Here is a 27,943-nt window from a genome sequence, read left to right on the forward strand (position 1 = left end):
ATTGACCGTAACCAGTTATACAGTCCTTTTGAAAATTTCATCTCTATTTTTCTCGTTATGTACTGAATATTTGTTAATAAAACCTATATGAAATATGTTCCTTATTAAATTTTAAAGATTTCCTATTCTGAAAGAAGTTTAAAAAATTTAATCTAAAAAAGTTATTTTAAAGTTTTTGTTAAAAAAATCAGATTTTCTCATTATTCAGACCTGTATTACAAAGAGGGAGTTGCAAAAATGAGTTGTGATGTGAGGAGAAATACAAACTGAAACAGAGAAAATATTCAGACCTGTAATAATACAAAGAGGGAGTTGCAAAAATGAGGTGTGATGTGAGGAGAAATACAAACTGAAACAGAGAAAATATTCAGACCTGTAATAATACAAAGAGGCGGTTGCAAAAATGAGTTGTGGTGTGAGGAGAAATGCAAACTGAAATAGAGAGAATGAGAGTTTTAAAATATAATCTTTAAAAGATAAGATACAAGTTAGAAAAGCATTTCATCCAAGGCATGAAAATTGTTAAACAAAATGTTTTTACTATAGGCTTTAAAAATAAAGGTACAAAATTCAATTTGAAATTTATTTATCTTGAAAGTGCACTTTTATAAATTTTACAAAGTAAGGTATAAAAAAATAATTTAAATTGAATAAAAAAATTACATTGGATTTATTTTATATAATGTACATTTTGTTGCAATTTAAAACATTATCTTTCATCTAGCAATTAATGATATAGATATAAAATTTTCAATGATTTTTTTAAAAAGTGCAACAGAATGTACATTACATAAAATAAATCACAGGTAATTTTTGATTCAATTTAAATTAAATTTTTATACCTTATTTTGTAAAATTTATAAAAGTGCACTTTGAAGATAAATAAATTTCAAATTGAATTTTATACCTTTACTTTTAAAGCCTATAGTAAAAACATGTTGTTTAACAATTTTCATGCCTTGGATGAAATGATTTTCTCACTTGTATATATATACATACATACATACATATATATATATATATATATATATATATATATATATATATATATATATATATATATATACTAACGGACGTCAAGGTTTCTCACCACTACCCTATTCGACTGCTGCAGTGCGGGTAATGAATTAACGATGTTTTGACATCATCCAAATGCCTAAGCTCGATTTGTTTACACAAAGAGCATCGCTTAATATGCTAATGGCAATTCGTATATCACTTCCCAATATGCTCAAGCCAAGATAGGGAGCATAATAGTCATCACATATAGTGCGACTAGACAGGCAACTACCACAAGCCAGGATCGAAACCCGACCGGCCAATATATACATATAACTGTTTATGGACTAGTGAAAAGGCATATATATATATATATATATATATATATATATATATATATATATATATATATATATATATATAATCGGCATTTATATATATTTACACACACGCATATATATGTGTTTGTGTGTGTATGTGTGCGTGTGTGTAAAAATCTGCATTTACACTGATCCCTAAACCGTTATAATATTATGTTATGTACAAATTTGCAGATAATTGAAAGTTATTTATGTGAATAAAATGTTTGTTATAAAAGTTAGATGTTTTTGCGTTCGTAGAATATTCTTGTATGCATGTTATTTTGTCAATATATGTGGCAATATTTGGTAGTGGGAAAGCTGAGAATACTTAAGCCTTATTGCTATTTGCTAAGGGTAAGTGTAGCGTAATGGGGGATGTTGATCCGACTTGTCTCTAACTCAACTATCTCTTTGTTGAAAAATCTGATTTTTTTTTATCCTTGGCGACTAAATGGAGCAATAAATTTACTTTAAAGCGTCCAAATATAATTTCGAATGCGAAGACTGATTTAAACGTGTGGACGTAATCGTAGGCACATCACATGGTCACTATTGTCGCTTGGATAAAGATACTTAGCAATAAGAGGTCTCTCTTGTTCCTTCTCGGATTGTCATCATGGACAATAAAGAACGCGTAGACATTTATAAAATATAGTTTTTATTATACATGTTACATACATTGTCCATACTAAATCCAATTATATTTTTATACGTAAGTGTTCACCGTCCCTTAAAAAACTACATGACTGGTGTCATGTTGCTTGAACGCTACGGTACACAGTCTCTGACTACATTAGAAACTCCGGATTAGGATGTTTCCTCGGAATTGACTCTCGAAGCATTACAGTTGGGTCAATATGGCTTCAATGTAGGCAGAGGGCTGAGATCAGTTTTACTTCATTTAAAAGAATTGAACGTACACCTGAATTAAAACCGCAGGCGGTTTGGCGATTTTACGAGAGCATTAGTTATCGAAAGAGAAAAATCAGAGAGAGTTAACCCTCTTCACGAAAAGTCAATCAGTAAAGATGTCACGTTATTACAAGCGAGTAGAAAAATGCATTCATTTTGTTAAATGCCCCGACTGAAATAATTAAAGACTATTTATTAATTGATATAGTGCTGAAAAGGGGTTCAGCTTCATTTAAGCCATTCACATAATTCCCCTGTATAGTGAACTGACCTTATTACGAATGTCAGCTATTGAAAATGCTATAAATTTTATCATCCCTGTAGAAAATGCGGCTACGTTTTGTTAAAGACGTCAGGATAATTCATTAGCGATAGTTTATTAATTGCTATGGTGTTTAAAGGGCTTTTTATCTCAAGTAAAGTCATGCGCGATTGTTATTGCTAAAAGAAATTTGTAATATTGAGTGAATTCAAAATGTCGATTCAAGGGTTTATAGAACTTGGAAAAAGAGATAACTCCAAACGTAACTAATAAAGTAATGATGGTGACAACACACACGCGCGTGCGTGCGGGCGAGAGAGAGAGAGAGAGAGAGAGAGAGAGAGAGAGAGAGAGAAGAGAGAGAGAGAGAGAGAGAGAGAGAGAGAGAGAGAGAGAGAGCGTATGTGTGTATGTGTGTGCATGTGTGTTTGTGTGTGTGTGTGTGTGTGTGCGTGCGTGCGTGTGTGGAACGACCCTATCAAACTACTCAATTTTTGGTCTACAGATTTGACACTTGGTTATATATAGGTTATGTGGACATGTGAAACACACACACACACACACACATATATATATATATATATATATATATATATATATATATATATATATATATATATATATGTTTCACATGTCCACATAACCTATATAACCAATATATATATTAAAAAACTTAAAATCTATGAAATAATATATAAATATATATAAAAATATATAAAAATATTTTTACTAATATTTATCATTTAAGAAAAAAAATCTGTCTTTGAAAATCTATAGATTAAAGATTGTTTTTTATTATAATTCCTTGTTTGACTTTTGTTGGGTTAATAAATATTGTAATTTATCCAATTTTATTTCCAGCATCATTTTTTTGTTGTTTGTGTGTGTGTGTGTGTGTGTGTGTGTGTGTGTGTGTGTGTGTGTGTGTGTGTGTGTGTTTAACTTGCTCTATCTAGTATAATATACTAATACCTTTCTTTTATCTGGATAGGTTCTAATAATATCATATTTATCATATGTATAAGCCAATTTTTTGGTCTACACATTAGAAATTCTACATAAAGTGTATTCAGATATAGGGCAAGCTGTTTAATCGTTTTTTAGTAAAAAAAAATTTGGCTACCAAGAGATCAACGTTCAACAGATTTGACCTTTGCGGTCCCGAGCAAACTATTGATCTAATTTTTGGTCTAAACATTTGAAATTTTACATAAAAGGTATTCAGCAAGCTTTTAAATCAGTTTTTTGGAGGAAAATTTGGCTGCCAAGAGGTCAAAGTTGAAAGAGTTGACCTTTGAAGACTCTATCAAACTCCTCCACAATTTTGGTTTAAACACTTGAAATTTTACATGTAGGTTACTTGGACATGAGTCAAACTTTTATATATATATATATATATATATATATATATATATATATATATATATATATATATATATATATATATATATATATATATATATATATATGAAAACCCTGTGTTTCGCTTTATTGCAGGTCAATATTTTTTTTTTTAAATTGCTATGAAATGCAGAGAAGTGAAATTTAGTACACTGGAAGAGCATAACAAGATGCTTTATTTCTCTGATTTTTGTGGAAATTGGACAAATATTTTGAAAGTTATGCTAATTTTTCTATATTCTGGTAATTTTAGGTGTGTATCACTTTATTGCAAGTGTCTAAAAAAATATATTTTCGGTAATAAAACAATATTCTAACTTCATATTTCTATTTATATGAAATAAAAAACATATCCAGCAAAAATATCAACCAAGGGCAAGAACGAATTTCACATTATTATGTTTAAAGAAATATTTATTTATCAACATAACTCCCATGCTTCAAAATCATTTTGAAAAAACTCTTGTCAACCGATGATGTCAATTGGCGGATTTAAGATGATGTGATGCTATAGGAAACTTCCAAAATCTTCCTACAAAGTTCATCATTCAGCTAAAATTGAACTCCTTCATAAACTTTCATCTTTATTATTGACCAGAGCTGCTCAATTGGGTTTATATCTGGAGAACAAGGTGGTCATATCATCAAATTTTTTTCACTAATGCCTAATGACTTAAGGTAGGATGCCATAGCCTTGGCTGGGTGGGATGGTGCATTGTCGTGCATAAAAATCAATTTGCTGTGACGCACAAATGGAAGGTCATCAAACCATGGTGACAAATGCTCATTTAAAAATAAAATATAAGACTGGCTTGTCAGTTTGACACCTTCTGGCGTTCGAAATGGTCCAATTAGTTCATCGCAGATTATTTCAGCACAAAACATGATACCTCCACCTCCCTGTTGACGACGGAATCGATGAGGAGTAGGGAATCCAAGAGGTCTCCAAACTTTGGCTCATCCATCTGGTCCATCAGGAGTTGCTCTGACCTCATCAGCGAAAAGAACATTTTCAAAGCTGGTTTTTTATGTGCTTCTGAGCCCAAGTCAAAGGATTTTGATTTAAAACAGGTCTTGCTATGGGTTTAATGCTTCTTGCAATTTCCTTTAAGACATTGCAGCGTGTCTTTCTGTCTTCAAGGAAGATATTCCAGCCTTGTCAACTATAGCAGCACTGTTGCTTCTCGGCTGCTTGAATAGTTGACGGCGAATTTTTCTAACATCACGAGCAGAAACTGACTTTCTTGTGTTTTTGTCCTTCCTTAGTTATATGTTTGGATTTTCAGCAAATGAAGACAATGTTTTTCGATCTTCCAAGCTCCTTGGCTAAAGCTACGAGCTACATTTAACCCTTATCCTCAAGTAGCTTTTGAATCACGGGTCACAAAGTTTTATTGGTCACTCACGTGGCCGCCAGGGTAAGAAAATCAGAGATTATTGTTTCTAAAAGAGGACGGAAATGGTAGCGCAATACGCAATCCTGTTTTGATATTTACAAGGTGGAACGATAAAGTTGTCGCCATAAAGAAAACAACACTACAGCTTTATTTTAAAACTTTTATTGAAAAAATCAATTCAGGTAACTTGATTATGTGGTAGAATTGACAGCTGACATCTATTCAATGCAGCCGCCTTCAGCCTCAATAATCGCCTCGATACGGGGCCCGGAGCTGGCTATACTGATACTTGATACTTATGTATTTTTGGTACCGCGCTAAAATAATAACGTTATTATTTCGAAATCCATTCTTAATATGGGAAGGGGAGGGTATTTTGTAACTATTCTGTGCTTCTACCTAACAATTAAATAATAAAAAAGATATCGTGGAGCTTGAATTTAACCTGAAATTTTTTTCAAAATATATTTTATTTTAAAATAGCGCGGTACTAAAAATACATAAACACTGCACAAACGCCGGCGGGAGCTCAGCGAATACTCGGCGGATGGCGGCGACCAGGCTAGCTCTAGTGATGTGGGAGGTCATGTTGGTGATGTTTTCGAAGTATGACAAAACGAAGTAGTTTTCTTTTGATAATATTTAAAAGATTTGTATCAGATTAGGCTAACAGTTTGTGAAACAAACGCGAGGCTTGTTGATCAGCACATTTGACATTAAACAATTTTTTTTTAATACTTGTATTACATCCCCCGTCCATGAACTTATAACGAAGGTCAGCCCTTTTGATTTTTTTATGCGTTGAGCGCACAAGGACACCCAGTGTGCGGTTTGTTCAAGCGGGGTCACGATTTAGGAACTTCTTCGTATTCGACCAACTGATACAAAGAAATACTTTCTCTCACTTTATCATCCAACAAACAGGAATAAGATTATATAAATAAATGTATTCAGTTTAATCGTGGCATCAAATTTATTGGGTTCTGGTTTTGAATCTTCTCAGGTTTAGCTGCGTTGATGTATCGTAAACGATGAAACATGTGTCCGTGGATATATATATATATATATATATATATATATATATATATATATATATATATATATATATATATACTAAAAGATGTATCCAGCGTTGCCCGGTATTAAATGTGACGTTAAATTCCTTTTAAAAAGATGAAGTAAAAAAGCAAAACAAATGGAAAGAAACTGATACATGTGCAAGCGAGTATTATGTTTTTCTAAACACTTCACTTCTTGTAAGTAAAAAAAAAAAAAATACTCGAGCTGAGATCAAGACTAAAATATAAAGACTGTGAGTCAAGTACGATAACCATTAGGCCAGCTTAATACGATCTTTAAAAAGTATTTTCACATTTACTTATTCTTAACATAATGTGAACTATTTGCGCATGCGCAGTCGTGAAACAGTTGACAAACACATAAAACTCCGATAATCCTAAGTACCAATTTTTCAATTTTTACCCCGTTACAGCCTTTTTTTCCGATTAACCAATTAGACCGACTTTATACCCTTCTCTCATTGGCGTCCCCTCCTCTCCCGACCTGAACCTGCTGGGCTACTTCATTTGGTCATACGTCGAAAACATCACCCACATGACCTTCCACAACACCAAAACCAGCCTGATCACCGCCATCCGTTGAGTATTCGCCGAGCTCCCACCAGCACCTATGGAAAAGTTCCAGACCCGTATCTAGGCGGTAATTAAGACTGAAGGTAGCTTCATTGAATGGATGTCAGCTTTACTACATAATCAAATTACCCAAACTGATGTTTTCAATAAAAGTTTTAAAATAAAGCTGTAGTGTTGCTTTCTTTAGGGCGACAATTTTATCGTTCCACCTTGTATCTATGTATGTGCGTGTGTGTCCGCTTACCTTATAACATTTAATTCTTTTCCTTTTTACTTGAAAATTTTTAGTGACTGAAAGGGGTTGACTTTCGAAATCGCAGAGTTAAACATGATTTTGTAGCTGTTTGAATCATTCGACAGGAACAATTATCACTTCATACACTGATAATTGCGTAAGCATCAAATATTAATGTCTGTACACAAAAATAATATATATATATATATATATATATATATATATATATATATATATATATATATATATATATGTATATATATGTATATAAATTTAGTTGTTAAATTTAAATTCTGAAAATCAAAATATAGGTACATATATCCGAGTTAAGAATTTATTGCTTGACAAAAGGAATGTATAGAAGGGGTTATATTAATTTCCTTAATCCATGGATTTTCAATAATGGCTCATATCATCAGAGGAAATGAAATGCGGTTAGCAAAATGTTCAGCTGTGAAAAGGCACGTATTTTGCTTTTCAGCACAAATATTGAAAATAGTTTTTTGGGTGGTGAATGATAGTTATATCAAAATAATTATTGGAAGAGGGAATTTCATACAACCTGGGCAGTCCATTATCGGAAGGAGTATAATGTCCTCTGGGGTTTTATTTCCAAGTAGGCAGAATATTGGTCCAGGGGAGAAGGAAGTAATCCCATATAACAAAATTGCGTGGCTGCTCCTTATTGATATTCCGAAAGTTATACGGGGCGACCGTATTCGTTGGTGTGTTGAATGCTTTTTGGTATATGTACCTATTTACTATGCCTCCCCACGGGACAGAGTTAGACACCAGGATCGTTTTTTAACGTGTAGAAAAGGTACAAAAATAAAAAATTGTCTCAGTCGTGAAGGACTGATCCTCCACTGAAAGAGAACACGAAATAGAAGTGCAGCATCTGAAGAACAGATACTACACTTTGATCTTGTCCCGAAGGCCAAGTAATCCAGATTCTTTTTTGGTGTGTCATCAGATTTTAATCTGTGTCTTAGCTCGCTTATATATATATATATATTTATATATATATATATATACATATATATATATATATATATATATATAAATATATATATATATATATATATATATATATATATATATATATATATATATATATTACGAATGACTCGACGTTGCCCGGGACTGATTGATGATCAATGGATGGTTCACACCTTTATATTCTTGTCGTTAAAATCGGTGAAATCGGCCTTTTTTTACAATCAAATCGGTGGATTGCCTGCTCTATTCGGAAACCCACCGTGGTACATCGGGAGGAAACTCGCATACCTCTGCTTAGTTACTTGTCCTACAATACATTATATTCCACATTGCACTGTAAGGAACCTATTGTTGATTTCATGAAATTACTTTTATATAATAACCTCAATTAAATTTTAAGATGCAAATGCCAAGTATCATGGTTCAATTGTGATCTAAAAAGAAACATTAATTTCAAAACGCGTCCCTGTCTTATGAAAGAATCTACTGTTGATTCTATACGCCAAGCCGTTCTGCTTGTGTGATGATAAAACTTCTCAAATGCACTTATGATGTTAGGATGTATCAAAATGTCAACTTTGGTCCAAATCGGACTGTTCCTACTTTAATCTGATTTTTTCGATACTTATCGGATGTATTTCGGCACAAAAACTCCCAGGAACATAAAGAGAGAATATTCCCAGGCACCCAAAGTATCTTTTATAAAAATCAGCCCAGCCGTTTTGGAGTCCATAGGGCACGCTCTCTCTCTCTCTCTCTCTCTCTCTCGCTCGCGCACAGAAAGTACTTTATATATATAATAGCAGTTCAGCCCGGCTTCGCTCTGGCTCTATGTGCATAAATTTATGTGCATAAATTTATGTGCATAACTTTATGTACATAACTCTATGTACATAACTTTATGTGATCTGGCTCTATGATGCACATAACTTTATGTACATACGTATATATATATTAAAAAGTTTGACTCATGTTTAGGTAACCTACATCTAAAATTTCAAGTGCTTAGACCCAAAATTGCTGGAGGAGTTTGGTAGAGTCCACAAAGGTCAACTCTTTCCACTTTGACCTCTTGGCAACCAAAATTTCGCCCCAAAACTAATTATAAGCTTGCTGCATGTCTGAATACCCTTTATGTAAAATTTCAAATGTTTAGATCCAAAATAGGTTAAATAGTTTACTAGAGACAAATCTTTTGAAACTTTGACCCCTTGGCAGGCAAATTTCTGGCCAAAGACCGATTAAAAAGCTTGCTTTATGTTTGAATGCACTTTATGTAAGACCAAAAATTGACGGAGTAATTTTGTAGAGACCACAGAGGTCAATTTTATTATAACTTTCACCCCAATTTTGACCCCCTCGTCATTTAGTGCTTTGGGCTCAAATCAAATTAAAAAGTTTGATCTATGCCCAATAACCTACATCTAAAATTTCAAGTGTTTAGACCCAAAATTGGCGGAAGAGTTTGGTAGAGTTTTCAGAGATCGAACCGTTGAACTTTGGCCCCATGACAGCCAAATTTCTTGCCGAAAACCGATTAAAAATATTTTCAAAAATCTCAGTACCCTTTATGCCAAATCTCAAGTTTATAGACTGGAAATTGACATAGTAGTTTTGTAGAGAAATGTACACACACAGACACACACACATACAAAGACAATTTCACTTTTATATATATATATATATATATATATATATATATATATATATATATATATATATATATATAAGGCGATATGTCTATCTGTCTCCATGTCTCCATATTTTTACACTCTGTCTCTACCGAAACTAAACGTCGCAGGGTGGCGTAAGGTGCCTCAATGGTTGGGTTTTTACTGGCCGTTCTTTTATGGGTCTTTAGCCGGTTAAAATAGTTTCTAAGGGGTGAAAAGGAGGTAAAAATTGAAATTTTATACATTTTATACATTCCTCTTAGTTTATTTTTAGTTACATTTTTTTAATCTGATCGTATACGTGACACGTTGGTACAGTGGTAACGACTCCAACATTGGCTGCTCGAGTTTCGGTTTCGATTCTAGCTGATAGCACCCACATACGTTTTTTTTTTTTTTACTTTGGAAATCACAACACTATAATGATATATACGAAATCTGAACAAATTAAAATATATTTAAGCGTATTTTACGACCGGGAAAAGCCCCCCACCCCCACGCTAGTGCGTATTTATATTTATATTTATATTATATTTGTATTTATATATATATATATATATACATATATACATATATATATATATATATATATATATATATATATATATATATATATATATATATATATATATATATATATATATATATATATATATATATATACAATAGAACTCCGGAATACAACATTAACACTTAGTAACAAAATACAGTACAGTATATAATACACATGTATATAATGAAATAACGTTATAACACCGTAAGGCGGGGCAAATACCGTAACCAGGGGTCGATAAACATCGTATTTCACATCGTAACCTGAAAAAAAAAACGTATCCTAGGGTCACCGTATCCTGGGGTTCTACTGTATATATATATATATATATATATATATATATATATATATATATATATATATATATATAGTAAGTTATAAAATATATATGGCGAGTAAGCTACACTGAATATTCCGCGGTAGCTTACTCGCCATATATATTTTATAACTTACTAACTAGCTCTACCTACGTATTGAGCACTTTTGAAGTAAATACTTAAAGTTTACGCATAAATTTATACTTTCGTATATTAATTTTATGTGAGTAAATGAAGTAGTTGTAGAGAGAGAGGGAGAGAGAGAGAGAGAGAGAGAGAGAGAGAGAGAGAGAGAGAGAGAGATTAAAAAAAATCAACCTGGTTAATATGACAGTTTTCGATACTGAAGCATTTCTAACTGCCACGCCCACACAACTCAATGTAGACACGCCTTCTTCATGTCCAGCTGTTTATTGTTTATTAAGCAATGCAATGCATCTATCTCTCTTCGTTTATAGCCGATGTTAATCATTCACCTATCCGATGTATCCTGTTTATCTCAAGCTCAGCGCGGTCATTATTCTCACCCCAAATACGTATATTCAACATGTTTAACATAAATTCTATAGATATAAGATTAGTCCATATATAAAGATAGAATAGTAGCAATAAAAAATGAAAGCGTCGAATTCAATAAAAATACAAGTTAAATGTTTTTTTTGTTTTTTTTTTTAATGCTGCCTAACCGTTTATAAAAATTTTCTCCGGGACTTTTTTGCATTGATTTTCATAATATTTACATTTGGATAAGCAGACATTCAATGTAGAGTAATGAACTATGTTTCATTTACTTTTGAATGCTGAAAAGGGGAAAAGGACCCCTTAAAAATAAATGTACACATGAATCAAAAGCCTACTTGAGAGATTTGGTTATAGTCTAAATTGCCTGCTCTTTTTTGACTTCCGGTGTTTTCCCCACAGATGGGACGGCGGTTACAAATAAGATATAATCTCTTCTGGTTAATGGTTATCTTTCTTTCGCATAGCGTGAAAATCATCCTTTTTCCACGTTAGGAATGACTTTTTGTCCGCTTTATCATGTCTAAATATGCAGCAAAATGGTTAGCAGAGACTGGAAGTTTAAAAAGGATAGATAATCTGGATTATCGGCAGAGATGTTTTAATTAAATTTAGACTATAGATTCCAATCTTATATATATATATATATATATATATATATATATATATATATATATATATATATATATATATATATATATATATATTACAATAGAAAAATGCGAGCATAAAAATATGGTTAAGCTTAAGCGTGTTTGCATATATATATATATATATATATATATATATATATATATATATATATATATATATATATATATATATATATGGACATCTCTGTAAGGGTAACTGTGCGTGCAATTGTAAGGCAAGTGTTGAGCAATCTCCAACCACACCTCTCCTATATCGGCACTGCTTGGGTCCAGTGACAAGGAAATGCCCCAGATTGGCTGAGAACAAGGCACGGAGCACATACAGCACCCTGAATTCCCAAATGATTACCCATTTTAAGTACTGGCTAGGCTCAACGCTGCTTAACTTTAGTGATCTGACAGAACCAGTATGTCCACGTGATTATGCCGTATATATAAATATATAAGGGGCGAAACGCCAGCATTACACCATCCCCACATACATTAGAAGTGTTCCCTATAATAAAATGTTAGTAGGTTGTTATGTCAACCCAAAGTACAGAACAGTACCATTCTGCGCGTGTGAAGGAGTATCTTTACAGCTTCGGCTTTCTCAGCAAAAAATCAAAAAGACTACAGGATGGTGCACTAGCGCTTGGTTTGCATGTCTGGGAAAAAGATAATTCTCTGCATTGTAGGAGAGTAAATGAAATCCCAGATATGCATCGTGTTGTCACACGACGGAATATATTTTCATTGTGTCGCAAGTTGGTAGGACACCATTCCTTGGCTGGTAGGCTTCGTCTTACCATGGGGTTCATCAAGCAGAGAGCATCTAACGTCATCACTGTGTGGGATGATAAAATAAACGGCACCTCTTTCAACAATACGATTGAGGAGGTTCTCACCAGAGTACACAAAGAAGACATAGTACGGGGAAAATAGTGCGTCGACGGCCAAGACCTTAGCATACCTGTCTACAAAAGCTCTCTCGCTACTAGTGTGTCGTTGGTATATGATGGATGTGTGGTAGAGAATGCTTGCTTGTTACGTTCAGAAAAGGACTCCCAACATATTAACATATAAACATTGCAGCAATCGATATCATTATTAAAAGAATAAACTTGGTCATCGTCTGGAAGACGACTACCTTGCACATACACCTGATCACTGATTTTACTTGTGTCCATAGATGGATTTCGAATACCCTAACAGGCCGGGCCAGAGTACGAACAAGTGAGCTGCGCATTCGACGGCGGCTTGACACGATAATAAAATTGGTGAAGGATTATGTGCTGTCAATGGATACAATCTTGGTCAAATCTAGCCAAAACAAGGCGTAAAAGTCCGAAACGCGCTTTATCACTCACATATCTGTTGGTACTCTGAAATCAACGGACCCATCACTTAACTTTGCTGATATTAACGGTATCAGATTCATAAAGGTTCAACAGGCGCCGGTGAATTTGGATCGGTTTAATTTTTTCTGAATGGAGGAATCCAATGATGCATCTCTGTTTCTGAAGCACGTATATGACAGATTGCTTCCTTAAAGTTTCACACGGTCAATAACTGCAGCAAAGAGATGAAACTTTCAAGCCATGAATGCATCAGTTCGATCATTATAACAATGCAATTTGCCATCCCTTCTGATCCATTCAGGTGGAATAAAATTAGCAGGCATTAGTTTCGAACGGTCCTCATATATATATATATATATAAAGCTGAATGTGTGTGTGTGTGTGTGTGTGTGTGTGTGTGTGTGTGTATGTGTGTGTGTGGTCACGAATAGGCTCCTATATATACATTTTTTTTAAATTACATTTTCACCCCAAACAAAGCAAATTGCCACTTTGGTGTAGGGGGCTACTATCAGGGGCAACAACTACTGGGGTACTATCTAGGGATTTTGGGCAGCAAGATGTCGGTTCACCTTACACTTGAACTTCTGCACGTCAGTACTGTTGGGGAAGAGGAACCTGGAATGGAATTCCAAAGTCTAGCGGTTCTGGGGAAGAAACAATTGGAGTAGAAAGATCTTTTACATCTAGGGATCTCTACAGTGTGGGGGTGGGATTTAGAAGCCTGTCGGGTTTGTCGTGGGGGAACAAGTGATTGCAGTTCGTCAGAGCATTCACAACGAAAATACTTGTAGAACAGGCAGAGGGATGCAACAGTTCGTCGACGGGACAGAGGCTGAAGCTTAGATTCCAGTTCAGGGCCTATCAGGTTTGCGACTCTCTTTTGAACCTTGTCAAGGAGCGAGAGACTAGTAGCCGATGCACCAGCCCAAATGTGACAGCAATACTCCATACATGGGCGAATGGTGGCCTTATAGAGGCACAGGATACTTTCGGGTGTTAGTAGTTTTCTAGCACGGTAGAGAGAGCCCACCTTTCTTGCAGTGGCCCTGGCAATGCCTTCAATGTAATTGTTCCAACTCATGTTTCCTGTGAACGTTAGGCCAAGGAGTTTGAAAAATGTACTCTCAGATAAAGAGTCGTTGGCCATTGCTATAGGTGGTAGACAGGGTTTCTTGTAATTATTGAATGAAACTAGTTTAGTCTTGGCGGCATTGAACGTGACCAACCATTTTTGTCCCCATTCCACTACAGATTTGAGGTCTTCCTCTAGTGTTTCTTCCATTTCTTTAGAAATGTGTTCATTCGTCTTCCTGTCGGTGCCTGCCATAGAGTGTAGTGTCATCAGCATATATACCCATCTCAGAGGCAATTTTGTCGGGGAGGTCAGTTATGAATATCAGGAACAATAGAGGTCCAAGGATAGACCCCTGGGGCACTCCCGCATTTATATCATATTGTTTAGATGTACGACCGTCGAGGACAACCTGGATTTTTCTCTTATCTAAGAAGGATTTAATTATGTTAAGTATTCTACCAGTGATACCGTATGATCTAATTTTCCTGAGGAGACCCTCATGCCATACCCTGTCAAAAGCCTTAGATATATCTAGAGCTATGGTTGATTATTAATAAAAACTAATTACATATAATGATAGAAGATGTATCGAGACACATGAATGGGTATGTTTGATCTGGCAGAACGGTGGTTCATTAAAATTGTGGGATCTGCGTTCGCGCTTGGTTCACAAAATATGGAAATAAAAAATTAAAAAAAAAAAAAAAACGTTTACAAGTGTTTTTGATATAGATGTACATAAGAATACTTTGATAAGTATGTTTTAACTTAAATAGGGATTGTATAATAAAATTGTGGGATCTACGTTCGCGCCTGGCCTCCATAGAATGGAAATAGGCACAAACTTTAATAAAGACTTTTCATATCTATCTGCGTAAGTATACTTTGATAATTATGTTTGAGTTTGAAAAAATATGGTATAATAAAATTATGGGGTGTTCGTTCGAACTGTACCTCCATAGAATGGAAATATGTCACAAAATTTAATAAGGTTTTTTAATATAGATCCACAGAATATTGTGATAAGTGTTTCAGTGTAAACAGGTATGGTATAATAAATTATGGTGTTTATCTATTTTATGTTTACTTTCATCATATTTTGCTTTGGTTTTTGATACCCCCAACTTCAACCCAAATTTACAACCCTTCCTTTTCATAACCTATCATACTTTCATAAATCAGAGTCCATTTTTTGTAGGCTGTTTTTGAACCCAGTCAACGACGGGTACTTTTGCTAGTATATATATATATATATATATATATATATATATATATATATATATATATATATATATATATATATATATCTGATCAGATGAGACTAAAATTTACTTGTTTGTCACTTCAAAAACATCGAAAGTTTGGAAGAAAAAAATGATACTGAACACTATTCCAACAGTAAAATTTGGAGGAAGATCCATTATGATCTGGAGTTGTTTTAGTGAAGGAGGTGTAGGAAAAGTGGAAATAATAAAAGGAAAAATGAATGGAGCACTCTATAGGAGTGTCTTAGAGAAAAACCTTAAAGAAAGTGTGAAGTTGCTCAAATTGAAATCAGACTGGATCTTTCAAAATGATAACGATCCGAAACACACTGCGAAACTCACACAAAATTGGTTTAATTCAAATAAAGTGAATATTTTAAAGTGGCCTAGTCAATCTCCAGAACTCAACCCTATAGAGAATTTATGGGGAGAATTGAAATTACGGGCTCATAGAAGAGAACCTTCAAATTTGAAAGCATTGGAGAGATTTTGTGTGGGAGAATGGAATAAAATAACACAAGACACATGTAAGAAGTTCGTAGGAGATTACTCAAAACGTCTGCATGCTGTAATCAACAATAATGGTTATGCTACAAAATATTAGATATTATTTTGTAAATGTGTTGTAAACTTTTGCGTTATTGAGTTTTCTTTCGCGTTGTGTTAAATTATTATTTTTTATTCTTCCCACTGTTCCTATCTAAGTTTCAATACATTTTCTATGTTTATAAAAAGTTTTATTAACATTTAGAAGCTAGAAATAAAAAAAAGAAATGACAGTTTCAAATGTGTATTGTAAACTTTTGCGGGGACACTGTGTGTGTACATATATATATATATATATATATATATATATATATATATATATATGTATATATATATATATATATATATATAATATATTAGTAAACGTAACATCTTTTGCTTCGGTTTCTATCTTCAAGAATAAAGGAAAGCGCATTGATTGTAATAACTACAGTGGAATATCACTGCTCTGTGGCTGGAAAAGTACTAGCCAGGGTCATTTTGAACAGGATAATCATTCATCTAGTAGACAAAATTTATCCTGAGACGCAGTGTGGTTTTATATCTGGAAGGGGAACCATCGACATGATCTACTGTTTACGCTAAGTTGCAGAGAAGGCACGTGAGAAAAATCAGGATCTGTTTGTCACACTTTGGAAGGTTTTGAATAAAGTTGGAATCCCTGAAAAAATGTTAACTGTAAAAATATCCCTTCACGAGAATATGGAAGCACGTGTAAGAGCAGACGGAAAGTTCTCTGAGTCATTCAAGGTAAAAACCGGTACGAAACAAGGTTGTGTTATGGCACCTGTGCTCTTTGCCATCTTCTTTTCAATCATGCTCGAGCATGCTTTTAAAGATTACACGCAAGGTGTCCATTTTGAGTTTAGAACTACCGGGGGTCTTTTTAATCATCAAGGATTCAAAGCTAAAACACTAACAAGAAGCAAAATGGTTCGTGATTTTCTTTTTGCAGACGATGCTGCACACGTGGCCACTTCATTTGAAGAAGCACAAGAATTAGTTGACAAGTTTTCCAATGCCGCAAAAGCATTTGGTTTGACGATTAGTATTAAAAAGACAGAAGTTATCTACCAACCAAAGCCCACCCCGTTGCAACAAGGTGGTGTGAATATTCCGAGACCAGAATATGTGGAACTGCCTCAGAAAATCTTAGTGAATAGACAGCCTCTAAAGTATGTTAAATCCTTTGCATATCTCGGAAGTAAGGTGAATTCGTCAGCATCACTTGATGATGAGATATTGAGCAGAATTTCAAAGGCGACTGATGCCTTCGGCAAACTGCGGTCAAGAGTATGGAATGAAAGAGGTTTGGCTCTAAAGACCAAAATCTCAGTTTATCGTGCAGTGATTGTTTCGATACTCCTGTATGGATCGGAAGCCTGGGCCCCATACCGTAGGCAGATTGAGCAACTGGATACATTCCATAAGCGTTGCCTTCGCAGTATATGTGGATTAACATGGAAAGACAAGGACCCTAACTTGGGATTGTTTGCTAGGTGCGACATTTTAAGTATTGAGGCCTTCCTGATGAAGTCTCAGCTTCGGTGGGATGGTCACCTTGTTCGCATGGACGAAAACCGTCTTCCTAAGCAACTAGCATACAGTCAACTGAAAGAGGGTAATCGAAATGTGGGTCGTCCATTTCTGAGGTACAGGGATAAGCTGACAGACAATCTTAAGCACGCAGGCCTGAACCCAAAAACCTTTGAAGAAGATGCTTCGGATAGAAAATTGTGGAGGGAAAAATGTTTTGCGGGCATTAACACATACATTGACACACGGCTATCGAATCAAACAAATCTTCGTAGAGCAAGAGTAGGAACAGCACCTTCCCAGCCTGTATCCTGTGAGTCGTGCGGCTTGGTTTGTGGGAGCAGAGCTGGCCTCGTGTCACACATGCGGCACAAGCATTGAAGGCAGAGTGAAACAGAGCGAAATTTTGCCCCTCATACGTCGAACACTATATATATATATATATATATATATATATATATATATATATATATATATATATATTACACAGTGATCACAGTGATCACCACTTATCATGGCCCGGAAGCCACTCAGGGATAAGGGTTATTGCAAGTACATTACGTTAGTGTGGAGATTTGATGAAGTGTTTACTTAAGGGGGCGGTTCATTAGGAATTTGTTAACATTGGACTTGAAGACATACAAGTTGTAGTCCGGTGGGAAGCAGGCAGACGGAACAGAGTTCCACAGGTGTGCAGTTCTAAGAAAGAAGCTCTGTTCATGGAATCCGCGTTTTGATCTAGGCACAGATATAGAGTGGGGGAAATTTTTCACAGTGGATTCAGCTAGACGGGTGTTTTTCGTGAAAGATTGGCGAGGGGGGGGGGCAGAGATTGGAGTTCAGATGAGCACCTGCCATGGAAATAACGATAAAACAAGGATAGGCTCGCAACGTCTCTTCTGTGGGAGAGAGGTTGCAGGGTAGAGAAAAGGGCATCCCCCACTAAGCCACGAAGTCTATTTTGTACTCTGTCAAGGCAGGATAGGCTGTTTTTAGCAGCTCCTGCCCAGATATGGCAACAGTATTCCATCCTTGGACGTACTTGGCTTTTATATAGATAGAGAATTGCATCAGTAGTGAGATATCTTCTGGAGCGGTAGAAGGATCCCACCATCTTTCCAGCGACCTTGGCAACAGACTTGATGTGCGTGTTCCATTTCAGATCTGGAGTAAAGGTCAAACCCAGGAGCTTGTCAAAACACGGGGCCTCACCCAGACGAGAGCCATCCATCACAATTGATGCCAGATGGGGATCAGAGCGTTGATGATGTAAGGATAGGAGTTTGGTTTTGGATGCATTAAAGGTAACCAACCACATCTTCCCCCACTGAACCACGCACTCGAGATCAGAGGAGAGAGAATCAGAGAGAACTTTGTCATTTATAGCCTTTGCTGTGTTGCCGTAGATGGTCGTGTCATCAGCATAGATGTCAACGAATGATTTAAGTATGTGTTTAGGGAGGTCATTGATGTAGATCAGGAAGAGAGTTTGGCCCAGGATTGACCCCTGAGGGACTCCAGCATTTATATTGCAGGCCTCCGATTTTTGTCCATCTACCACTACTCTTATGAGCCTATCGGAGAGAAATGATTTAATGATTGAGAAAACATTTCCAGTTATACCGTAGCTAGAAATCTTGTGAAATAGGCCCTTATGCCATACCTTGTCGAAGGCCTTTGATATGTCAAGAGCAATTGCCCTAGAAAGGAAGCCTTTGTCAAGAGATTCACTAATCCTGTGGGATATAACCGTCAGCACATCTGCGGTAGATCTTATATATAATACAAATCTTAGAAATAATATTCCGACGTGATGGAGAGATTAAAAAGGAGCAAACCAAATTATATATTCATCAGCATCTCATATTTATTTCAACACTCCGTCGGGATTGTTAATTTGAAGAAAATAAAATAATAGTACAATATTTGAAAATACACTTGCGTTTGTAACATTTAACATATTTTTGTTCTATTTCAGAACGAACAAAAAAAAAAAAGCTCTTAGCATTCAAATTTTATATAGCGTTGTGGAGTGAATAAATAACAAAAACAAAGAAACACTCGCTTCATTTCAATTACGCACCCAACATTCGGATAGTTTGAAAATATATGATATTATGTCAGGGAATTGCTATTTTTTGTATCTCTTTTATGTTGTCTGGGCTTTTTCTCTAGTCTCCGTTGATTTTCACTAACGTGTATTTGATAACAGTTGTGTCATCTGAATTATAACGGTTATATACACTCGAAACAGAACAGAAATTGCGTCATATATATTTTTAAAATTCTAACGGCTATATGATATTAAAAAATCTCACACTACATTTCACCGTAACAAACATTTACTTTAATTAAAAAAAAAAAATTGTCTAATTTTCATGTGCAAACAATTGTAGATTCTATAAAATCGACTATTTGAAGCCAAAACATTTATAAGCATCTTTATGATAAGAAAAAAAGAAACCTTTTCCTTATAATTATAAACAATAGATAATATAAACAAGTAATAAGTAAAAACATTAATATATATACAAGTAATAAGTATAGAGATTTATGTACATTAATAATTAGTAATAATTGGTAATAATTAGTTATAAATTGTGATATTTACAACTAGAAATAAAAATAGGTTTAAGGCTCCTAAAATTCGTACTAGAATTGTCCGCAAGGACCCGTGGCGCAGTGGTTAGAGTACTAGGAAATCAACGCTGCAAGGGTTCAATCCTTAGTGTGGGCGACCGAAACATACATTTGCGAATTACTTAGGACCTTTATCCAGTCGTGGCTGACAGAACGAGAGAACGCTACCCCCATGAAGTAAATAAAGGGCTCCACTCAAAATTCCGTCCAAATTCCCGAGTTCGACAAGATACACCTGAAGAAGGTAAGCGGTTATATCGACCGAAACGTTGTGAAAATCACACTCAAAATAAGAACAATAGTCCGATAAATAATAACACAAACACATTTTCTTACTTTCGTCAGTAAAAATATATATACATTTGTTTTTGCCCTATTTGTTCACATTGATGAAAGAATGGATTCCTAACTACAGGGCTGCCCACTTAAAAGTAGCCCAGAAAATGTAGTAGAGGGGAAGAACATTTTTTTTTATTGTTTAAATTACCCGTAGCATTGTTTATATTACCTGTTATAAAAAAAAAATGCTGGAAGTGTTCTCCGTTGACATCTATGCATTTCTGGGCGCGTTTATCAACGTTTGCAGATACTGCCTGTAGATCCTCTTTGGTGATTCTCCTGATAGTGTTGGTAATGTTCTCATTAAGTTGGTCTAGATTGTGAGGATTATTTGCACAAACTTTTTTGTCTTAAAGTCCCACAAAGATAAAAATCACATGATGACAAATCCGGGGAACGTGTTGGCCATAAACCTTTTACTTATTATTCCCTCTTCCGTAAACATGTCATGAACTCGTGTCAGTGATCTGTGAGACATGTGACATGTAGCGCCATCTTGTTGGAAAAAGAATTGTATTTTATCTTGTGGTGTCAGTTGGTCGTTAAGAGAAAAGATTAGAGAGATCGGGCTACTTTTAATCGGCCACTTAATCTGAAAAAAAATGATTAGAGAAACATTATAGATCGGGCTACTTTTAAGTGGACCCTATACTTGCACTGAATGAAATTCTGGAGGAACCCAGCGGAAGTTCCACGATTCTTTCTGCATAAAACTCCATAATTTACTGTTAAAACTAATATACTTTTTGAAATAATGTCTTCTTTCTGTAAAAAAAATAATTATCATTTTCAGCTAAATATTCTTGAAATAAATTAAGCAAATGTGTCTCTTTGTCGGTTCTTTCTTTCTTTCTTTCTTTCTTTCTTTTAAATTGTAATCATGTAATTTTTTTTAAACAATGATTATTCTTGTTACCATAAAAATAATTGTTGATTAAATATCCCTCAAATGAATAAGACCTCCAAGCTTTAGTGGAATGGGAACATAAATGGATGGTCACATCCAATGCTGCCAAGACTAAGCTTGCTTCCTCCAATAATTACAATAGACTTTATCAACCACTATAGCAATGGCTAAAGATACATTACCTGAAAGTACTTCTTTTAAACTCCTCAGCCTAACGTTCACAGGAAACATGAGTTGGAACAGATACATCGAGAGCATTGTCAGAGGCGCTGCGAAGAAAGTGAGCTCTTTCTACCGTGCTAGAAAGTTAATAACGCCTGAAAATATCCTGTACCTCTATAAGGCAACCATTCGCCCATATATGCAGTATTGTTGTCACATTTTGGCTGGTACACCTGCTATTGGTCTCTCACTCCTGGACAGGGTTCAAAAGAGAGTCGCCAAAGGTCCTGAACTGTCATCTAAGCTTCAACCTCTGTCCCATCGACGAAATGTTGCATCTCTCTCCCTGCTCTACAAGTACTTTACTGGTGAATGCTCCGACGACCTACAAGCACTTGTACCCTCTCGACGTAAATACCCCCGACAAACCTGACAAGCAACAAAATCCCACCCCTACACAGTAGAAATCTTTAGATGTAAGAAAGTCTTCTACTCCAATAGCCCCCCCCCCCCGCCAGAACTGCTAGACTTTGGAACTCCCTTCTAGGATTCTGCTTTCCCAACTGTACTGATATGCTGAAGTTCAAGTGTAATGTGAACAGACATCTTGCTGTTCATCTCCCTTTATAGTATCCCTGCAACATATGCCCCCGATATTAACCCCCTGCATCAAAGTGGCACTGTGCTTGTTTGGAGTGAAAACGGAATTAAAAAAACACAAAAACAAATATCACTTTTTGAAATGTATTTATTTACAATTGAAATGGTTTAGTCAAATGGACGACATAATCTGATTTTAGAACAATTCATTGTAAAATGGGTGGAGTCGGAATTGTTTTCCTAAGTAATCTCAGATAAATCATCATTCACCATTTTTGCTGATTGGACGATCTCAAGTTGTTTTAATGTGGGTGAAAGGTGATAGCGCACGTATGAACATGAAATGCCCTAGAGTATTATTATTTAGATTAATGTATCGATCATATTCTTTACAATGTGTAAATCCTATAGACATCCCTCCTAATTGAATGAATACGACCTCCAATCTTTAGTGGAATGTGAATCATATTCACATTCCACTGTGAATCATATTTTGTAATTATTTTTGTGACCAGAACGTTGCCCCACGCTATTGTTATTCTTTGATTTGGGAACTGGTTATCAAAAATAATTCTTTGATTTGGGAACTGTTATCAAAAATAATTCATTTCTTGAAATCTACTCCGAGAATGGATTTCCAGACAAAAGAGAAATATTATTAAACGCAAGCCATTAATTAGAAATTCTATTCTCTTGAAACTTTTATTCAAACTACATTTCATTATTCGTTAAGAAAACCAGTTATTTCCTAATTTTTTAACTCCAACTTTTTACTCTTTTTATTAGTTTAAAAAAATATTTTGTATGTGTCCTAGTCTTAATATTACATTCCAATTTCCACGTCTAGACACACATATATATATATATATATATATATATATATATATATATATATATATATATATATATATATGCATATATATATATATATATATATATATATATATATATATATATGCTATTTAAACGATTACATATTTTTTAATGTGCCACAGAATCATAAAATATGTACACACGTCGATGTAAAGTATATACACATACTTTTGGATCGCCAGAGGACGTCAGGCACAGATTGTAAACGCAAGCTCGAATTTGACTCCAGATTTGTGAGTGAAACCATCTGAAAATCGCAAAAGTGCATGAAAGCATGGTTATGATATTGGGAAAAACAGGTAATGTTTTAAGTAATATAAAACTCTGTCTAAAATATACAAAAACCTTATAAACACACACACACACACACACACACACACACACACACACACACACACACACACACACACATATATATATATATTATATATATATCAGTCTTCCATCCAGCATGCTTTGAATAGATTCGTTACATCCACTATTTGAAAATGGGAATTTTTCCCGAAATTTAATGGATTTGTCACAGACCGCACAAGACATTTATACTTCATGCAATTGAATAAATATATGTATATATCGACATATATTTATATGCTGGTGTATATGTAAATTGTCACTTGTTTTCATCTTTCCTCATCAAACCCCGACTATATCTCATTCATCGCATTGTGCTAGCCTTCTAAATCTCTTATTCACACACACATACATACATACATATATGTGTATATATATATATATATATATATATATATATATATATGTATATATATATATATATATATATATATATATATATATATATATATATATATATATAATGGACCCTATACATTATTATGATCAACCATCGGTATCCTCGGTTTCACAGAAACGCTTGAAACTGAACCCGCACGGTTAAAGATACCAAACGTGACCGGTTCATCAGTCGATGCAAAATACACATGGTTTTTTCATAAGTAATTGAGCACTTTTGTTATTTCTATAACACTGAATTAAACAATATATGCGTATTTTTTAACGTTTAAATCATTTTTCAAATCATATTCCAAATAAAAAGTATACGAAAGTATATAATAGTTGCTGGCAGCTGTTAACAGTCAGGTGATGTTGAAAAGAAATCAATAAAGTGCTCGATAGGAAGAATGTGGGAACTAACATAAAAAAAAATTATTTAAAAAAAAACATGCATTACATATTATAGAGCCGTACTATGGTTTCATTGGCATGGATTGACCTTTTACACACGTCGACCACACATCATTTCCACTAAATATGAATACGGTATTAAAGCAGGGAAATAATTAAATCATTTTAGCTATGGTTGGGATCCATACAAAAGTTCGTCCCTATTAATCCAGTACTTTCCCAAAATAGACTCTTGATCGTTGAACTTCATTCTTTAATCAATTTTGTGAGTCGCTGGGATTAGGCTAGATTCTAATGCCGTTTTTTTTTTTTAAAGTAAATCATCAATTCATGGCAATGAAATCATGGTATGTCTCTGAAATAGATAACGCATAATTTTAAATAAATGATTTGTGTATATATATATATATATATATATATATATATATATATATATATATATATATATATATATTCAGAATGTGAGAGAATATATAATTATTTCCATAGTCAGGCAACTTCGCAGTTCACAAGAGCCATGACATCCAACGAACCGGAAGTCCAAGACTCGAGTTTCGCTCTCATTTGTACTCATCAGCTAAACACATCCGATCTCAGGATTCAAAACCCCAGCCTCTTGCATGCACCAGAGTGCTCGCCTTGCATGCAAGAGGTCCGGGTTTCGAATCCCGAGTTTGGATATGTCTAAACGATGATCCCAAATGATGGCGAAACTCGAGTCTTGGACTTCCAGTTTGTTGACTGTCATGGCTCTTGTGAGCTGTGACGTTGTTTGGCTGTGGAAATAATTATATATATATATATATATATATATATATATATATATATATATATATATATATATATAACATTTTGCTTTATTGAAGTATTTTAATCATGCATCCGATCATTCAATTTGTCCTCAATACAATAGACAATGCTTGAGTGTTAGTTTAGTTTAAGTGTATCATTAAAACTAACTGCCAAATCTAAATACACGTGTTCTTTTAAGAAATGTATTTCTTTGTTTCGGTGGAAAACACGGCACGTATAATGTACTTTTACTTGATATCTTCCTCCGTTTCCATTGATGTCTGTCGCGACGGGGGTTGCTTTTTACCGCAATAAGCTCTCTGGAATATTTTTTTACATTCGTTTCGGAAGTTTACGTTGAGGAAGCTGTAGATTAGCGGGTTTATCGCGTTGTTGATGAAGTTGAACTTCACGAAAAACGTGTAGATCAGTTCGCCGTGACGAAGACGAAACATCTTCCTCCTCAGCAGCATCGCCATAATGGCGGGCAGGTAGCTGATTATGAAGGCCGCCGTCACGGCAAAGAGCAAAAGGGTGGTCCGGGTTACTTTGATTTTCTTCAGGGCGGCCGAGACGCTGCTCATTCGGCGTCGCCGACTCCTTTTCAAAGAGGTGTGTTCCCCGTCTTCGACGAACACTGAATTGTTGTTATCATCGCTGTTGACGCTGCACTGTTTCTTGAGGCGCGCAGGTCTGCCGCTGTCCGAGTCGCTCGGTTTCCTCTTTATCGAATCGCCGATTACAGAGAGCCGGCGCCGTTTTACTGTGCACCATATCAGGACATACAAGATGATCATAGCGATGACGCAGAGCAGGAACAAAACAATCACGATATTGAAATAATATTGACGCAGTCGTGACTTGAGGAATTTTTGTCTGATCGAACAGTTCGAACCGTAAATCGATTCAATTTTGGTCTTTTCATTTTTAAGACCAAAAAGCAGAATGGTAGGGATAGATGAAAGGAACCCAGCAATAGCTGCCACTACACACATCCATTTGATCTTCATGGAGGGTATCATCTTGAGCGGATGGCATATTTTTATGTAACGGTCAACAGCTACCCCGACAAGAAGATAAGCTGAAGCGTATTGTACGAAGGACCCCGAGTAACGCAGCAAAATACAAACAGCCTGGTTATAAAATGTGTATTTGTTGAGAATATCGTAGATTTCAGTTGGAATGGAGAGGGTACAAGCCAGGAGATCGAAGATGGCTAATGAAATGATGAAGTAACTTGATGACGAACGCTTGAAGCGGAAGCTATAGACATAGAGAACAAGAAGATTGCCGACTGCTCCGGCCAGCATCAGCATTGACAGACAGACGATCACTGAAACATTTTTAAGCGCCGCTTCCCTGCTCAGGTACTGCAAGTAGGATTTCGCGTCGACGTCGTCCACTGACATGTTTGATTGGGCTAAAGGTGTCTCGCTGGAATTGTCCGATTCGGGATAAAAGGCGTCATTTTTAATGTCCGGGAAACCAGTTGCGATAGACGTCTCCACCAAATTTGGAGTAGTTGTGTTCGCCAAAAGACTGACCTAGAAAAATAACAAAAGAAAAAAGTAAAGAGAGAAATGAAATATTAAAAAAAAAAAATAGGAGACAATGAAGAATTAAATCTTACACATACAACTATGCACATGTGTCCCATGAAACTTTGATAAAAAGGTTATACCGCGAAATATAAGGATTACATCAGTGCACACTATGCAAATGTAATAAAAAATAATGAGCGATAAAAGGTAATGATTACTCACGGGTATTAAAACATCATATATTGTCTTTTTTGTCTATTTTGTTTTTGTTTTTCTCTTTTTTTTTTCAATTTTCATTTTTCAATTTTCCCAGTGTCACAAGCTTCTGATATTTATCGTACAATGCATCAAGCAAACTATAAAATTCTTTTAATTAATTAAAAGCTCAATATATTTAAGACCGACTGAACGATTCAATTTTAGGGGAATTGGTCCTGTCATGCTTTGAAAACTCTCCCTCTTTCTTATGTCCTGATTATTTGATGTTATGCTTCATGATTAAAATGTATTAAAAATCAGGAAAGCTGTTTCGATTATAGTATAAAGACCGTTGAAATAACTCGCTTATTTCATTTGGTTCTCAATCACATTTTGTGTAAGTGTTTTCTAACCCTTCTTTTTTTTTACTAAGATGTCACTTATATGTTGCTTCTGAAGACCCAGGGATAAGGGTTACTGAGTTTGTTAGATAAATAGTGAACCGACACCGCGAGGAGTGATAATAATGTTTGAAATTGGACAGAACTTTACAAGTATTTCTATCCAAATAATATTAAAATTAACCGATAAATCATAACGGATGCTAATTTTCTAAATATTAGGTTGGTGCAAAAATAATGTCGTTTTTGACGTTCAACTTATATATAAAAATCAACATTATTGTTGCACTAACCTAATATTTTTACAGCATCAACCTTGTTTTCTTAATTTTTGATAATCTAATATCATACTAAATCTGACTTGGGTTTGTATTACTGTACACATAGATTCGAAAAAGTTGTCAAAAAACAAATATATAACAAATAAATGTTATCAAAGCAAACATAAATTACTTTTCTACCTAACTGGATATGTTTTCAGTGTTTTTATTTAATGTAACATGTTTATTCAGCTCGAAAAACATACTGTGTTTACCGATGTATTGGAAAATTCAAAATGGCGCCCGACCCTCTCTTTAACACGGTAAATTTGGGAAAAGGTGCTATAAATATAAAACTAGACAAAATACTGTTAGAAACTCGCTC

General features: G+C 34.8%; 1 protein-coding gene across 1 annotated transcript in view; it reads right to left on the bottom strand.

Annotated features, from left to right (window-relative positions):
• Nucleotides 1-27,943, bottom strand: part of LOC145240556 (uncharacterized) — a 112,575-nt gene that overhangs the window by 69,016 nt on the left and 15,616 nt on the right. Inside the window, exon 2 of the mRNA XM_080103980.1 lies at nt 25,410-26,702. Within this exon, the coding sequence (XP_079960106.1) occupies nt 25,410-26,702 (1,293 nt within the window). The remainder of the gene's footprint in view (nt 1-25,409; nt 26,703-27,943) is intronic.

Source organism: Euprymna scolopes, chromosome 2, assembly GCF_053919585.1.
Source record: "Euprymna scolopes isolate OS-2025 chromosome 2, ASM5391958v1, whole genome shotgun sequence".
Lineage (NCBI taxonomy): Eukaryota > Metazoa > Mollusca > Cephalopoda > Sepiida > Sepiolidae > Euprymna > Euprymna scolopes.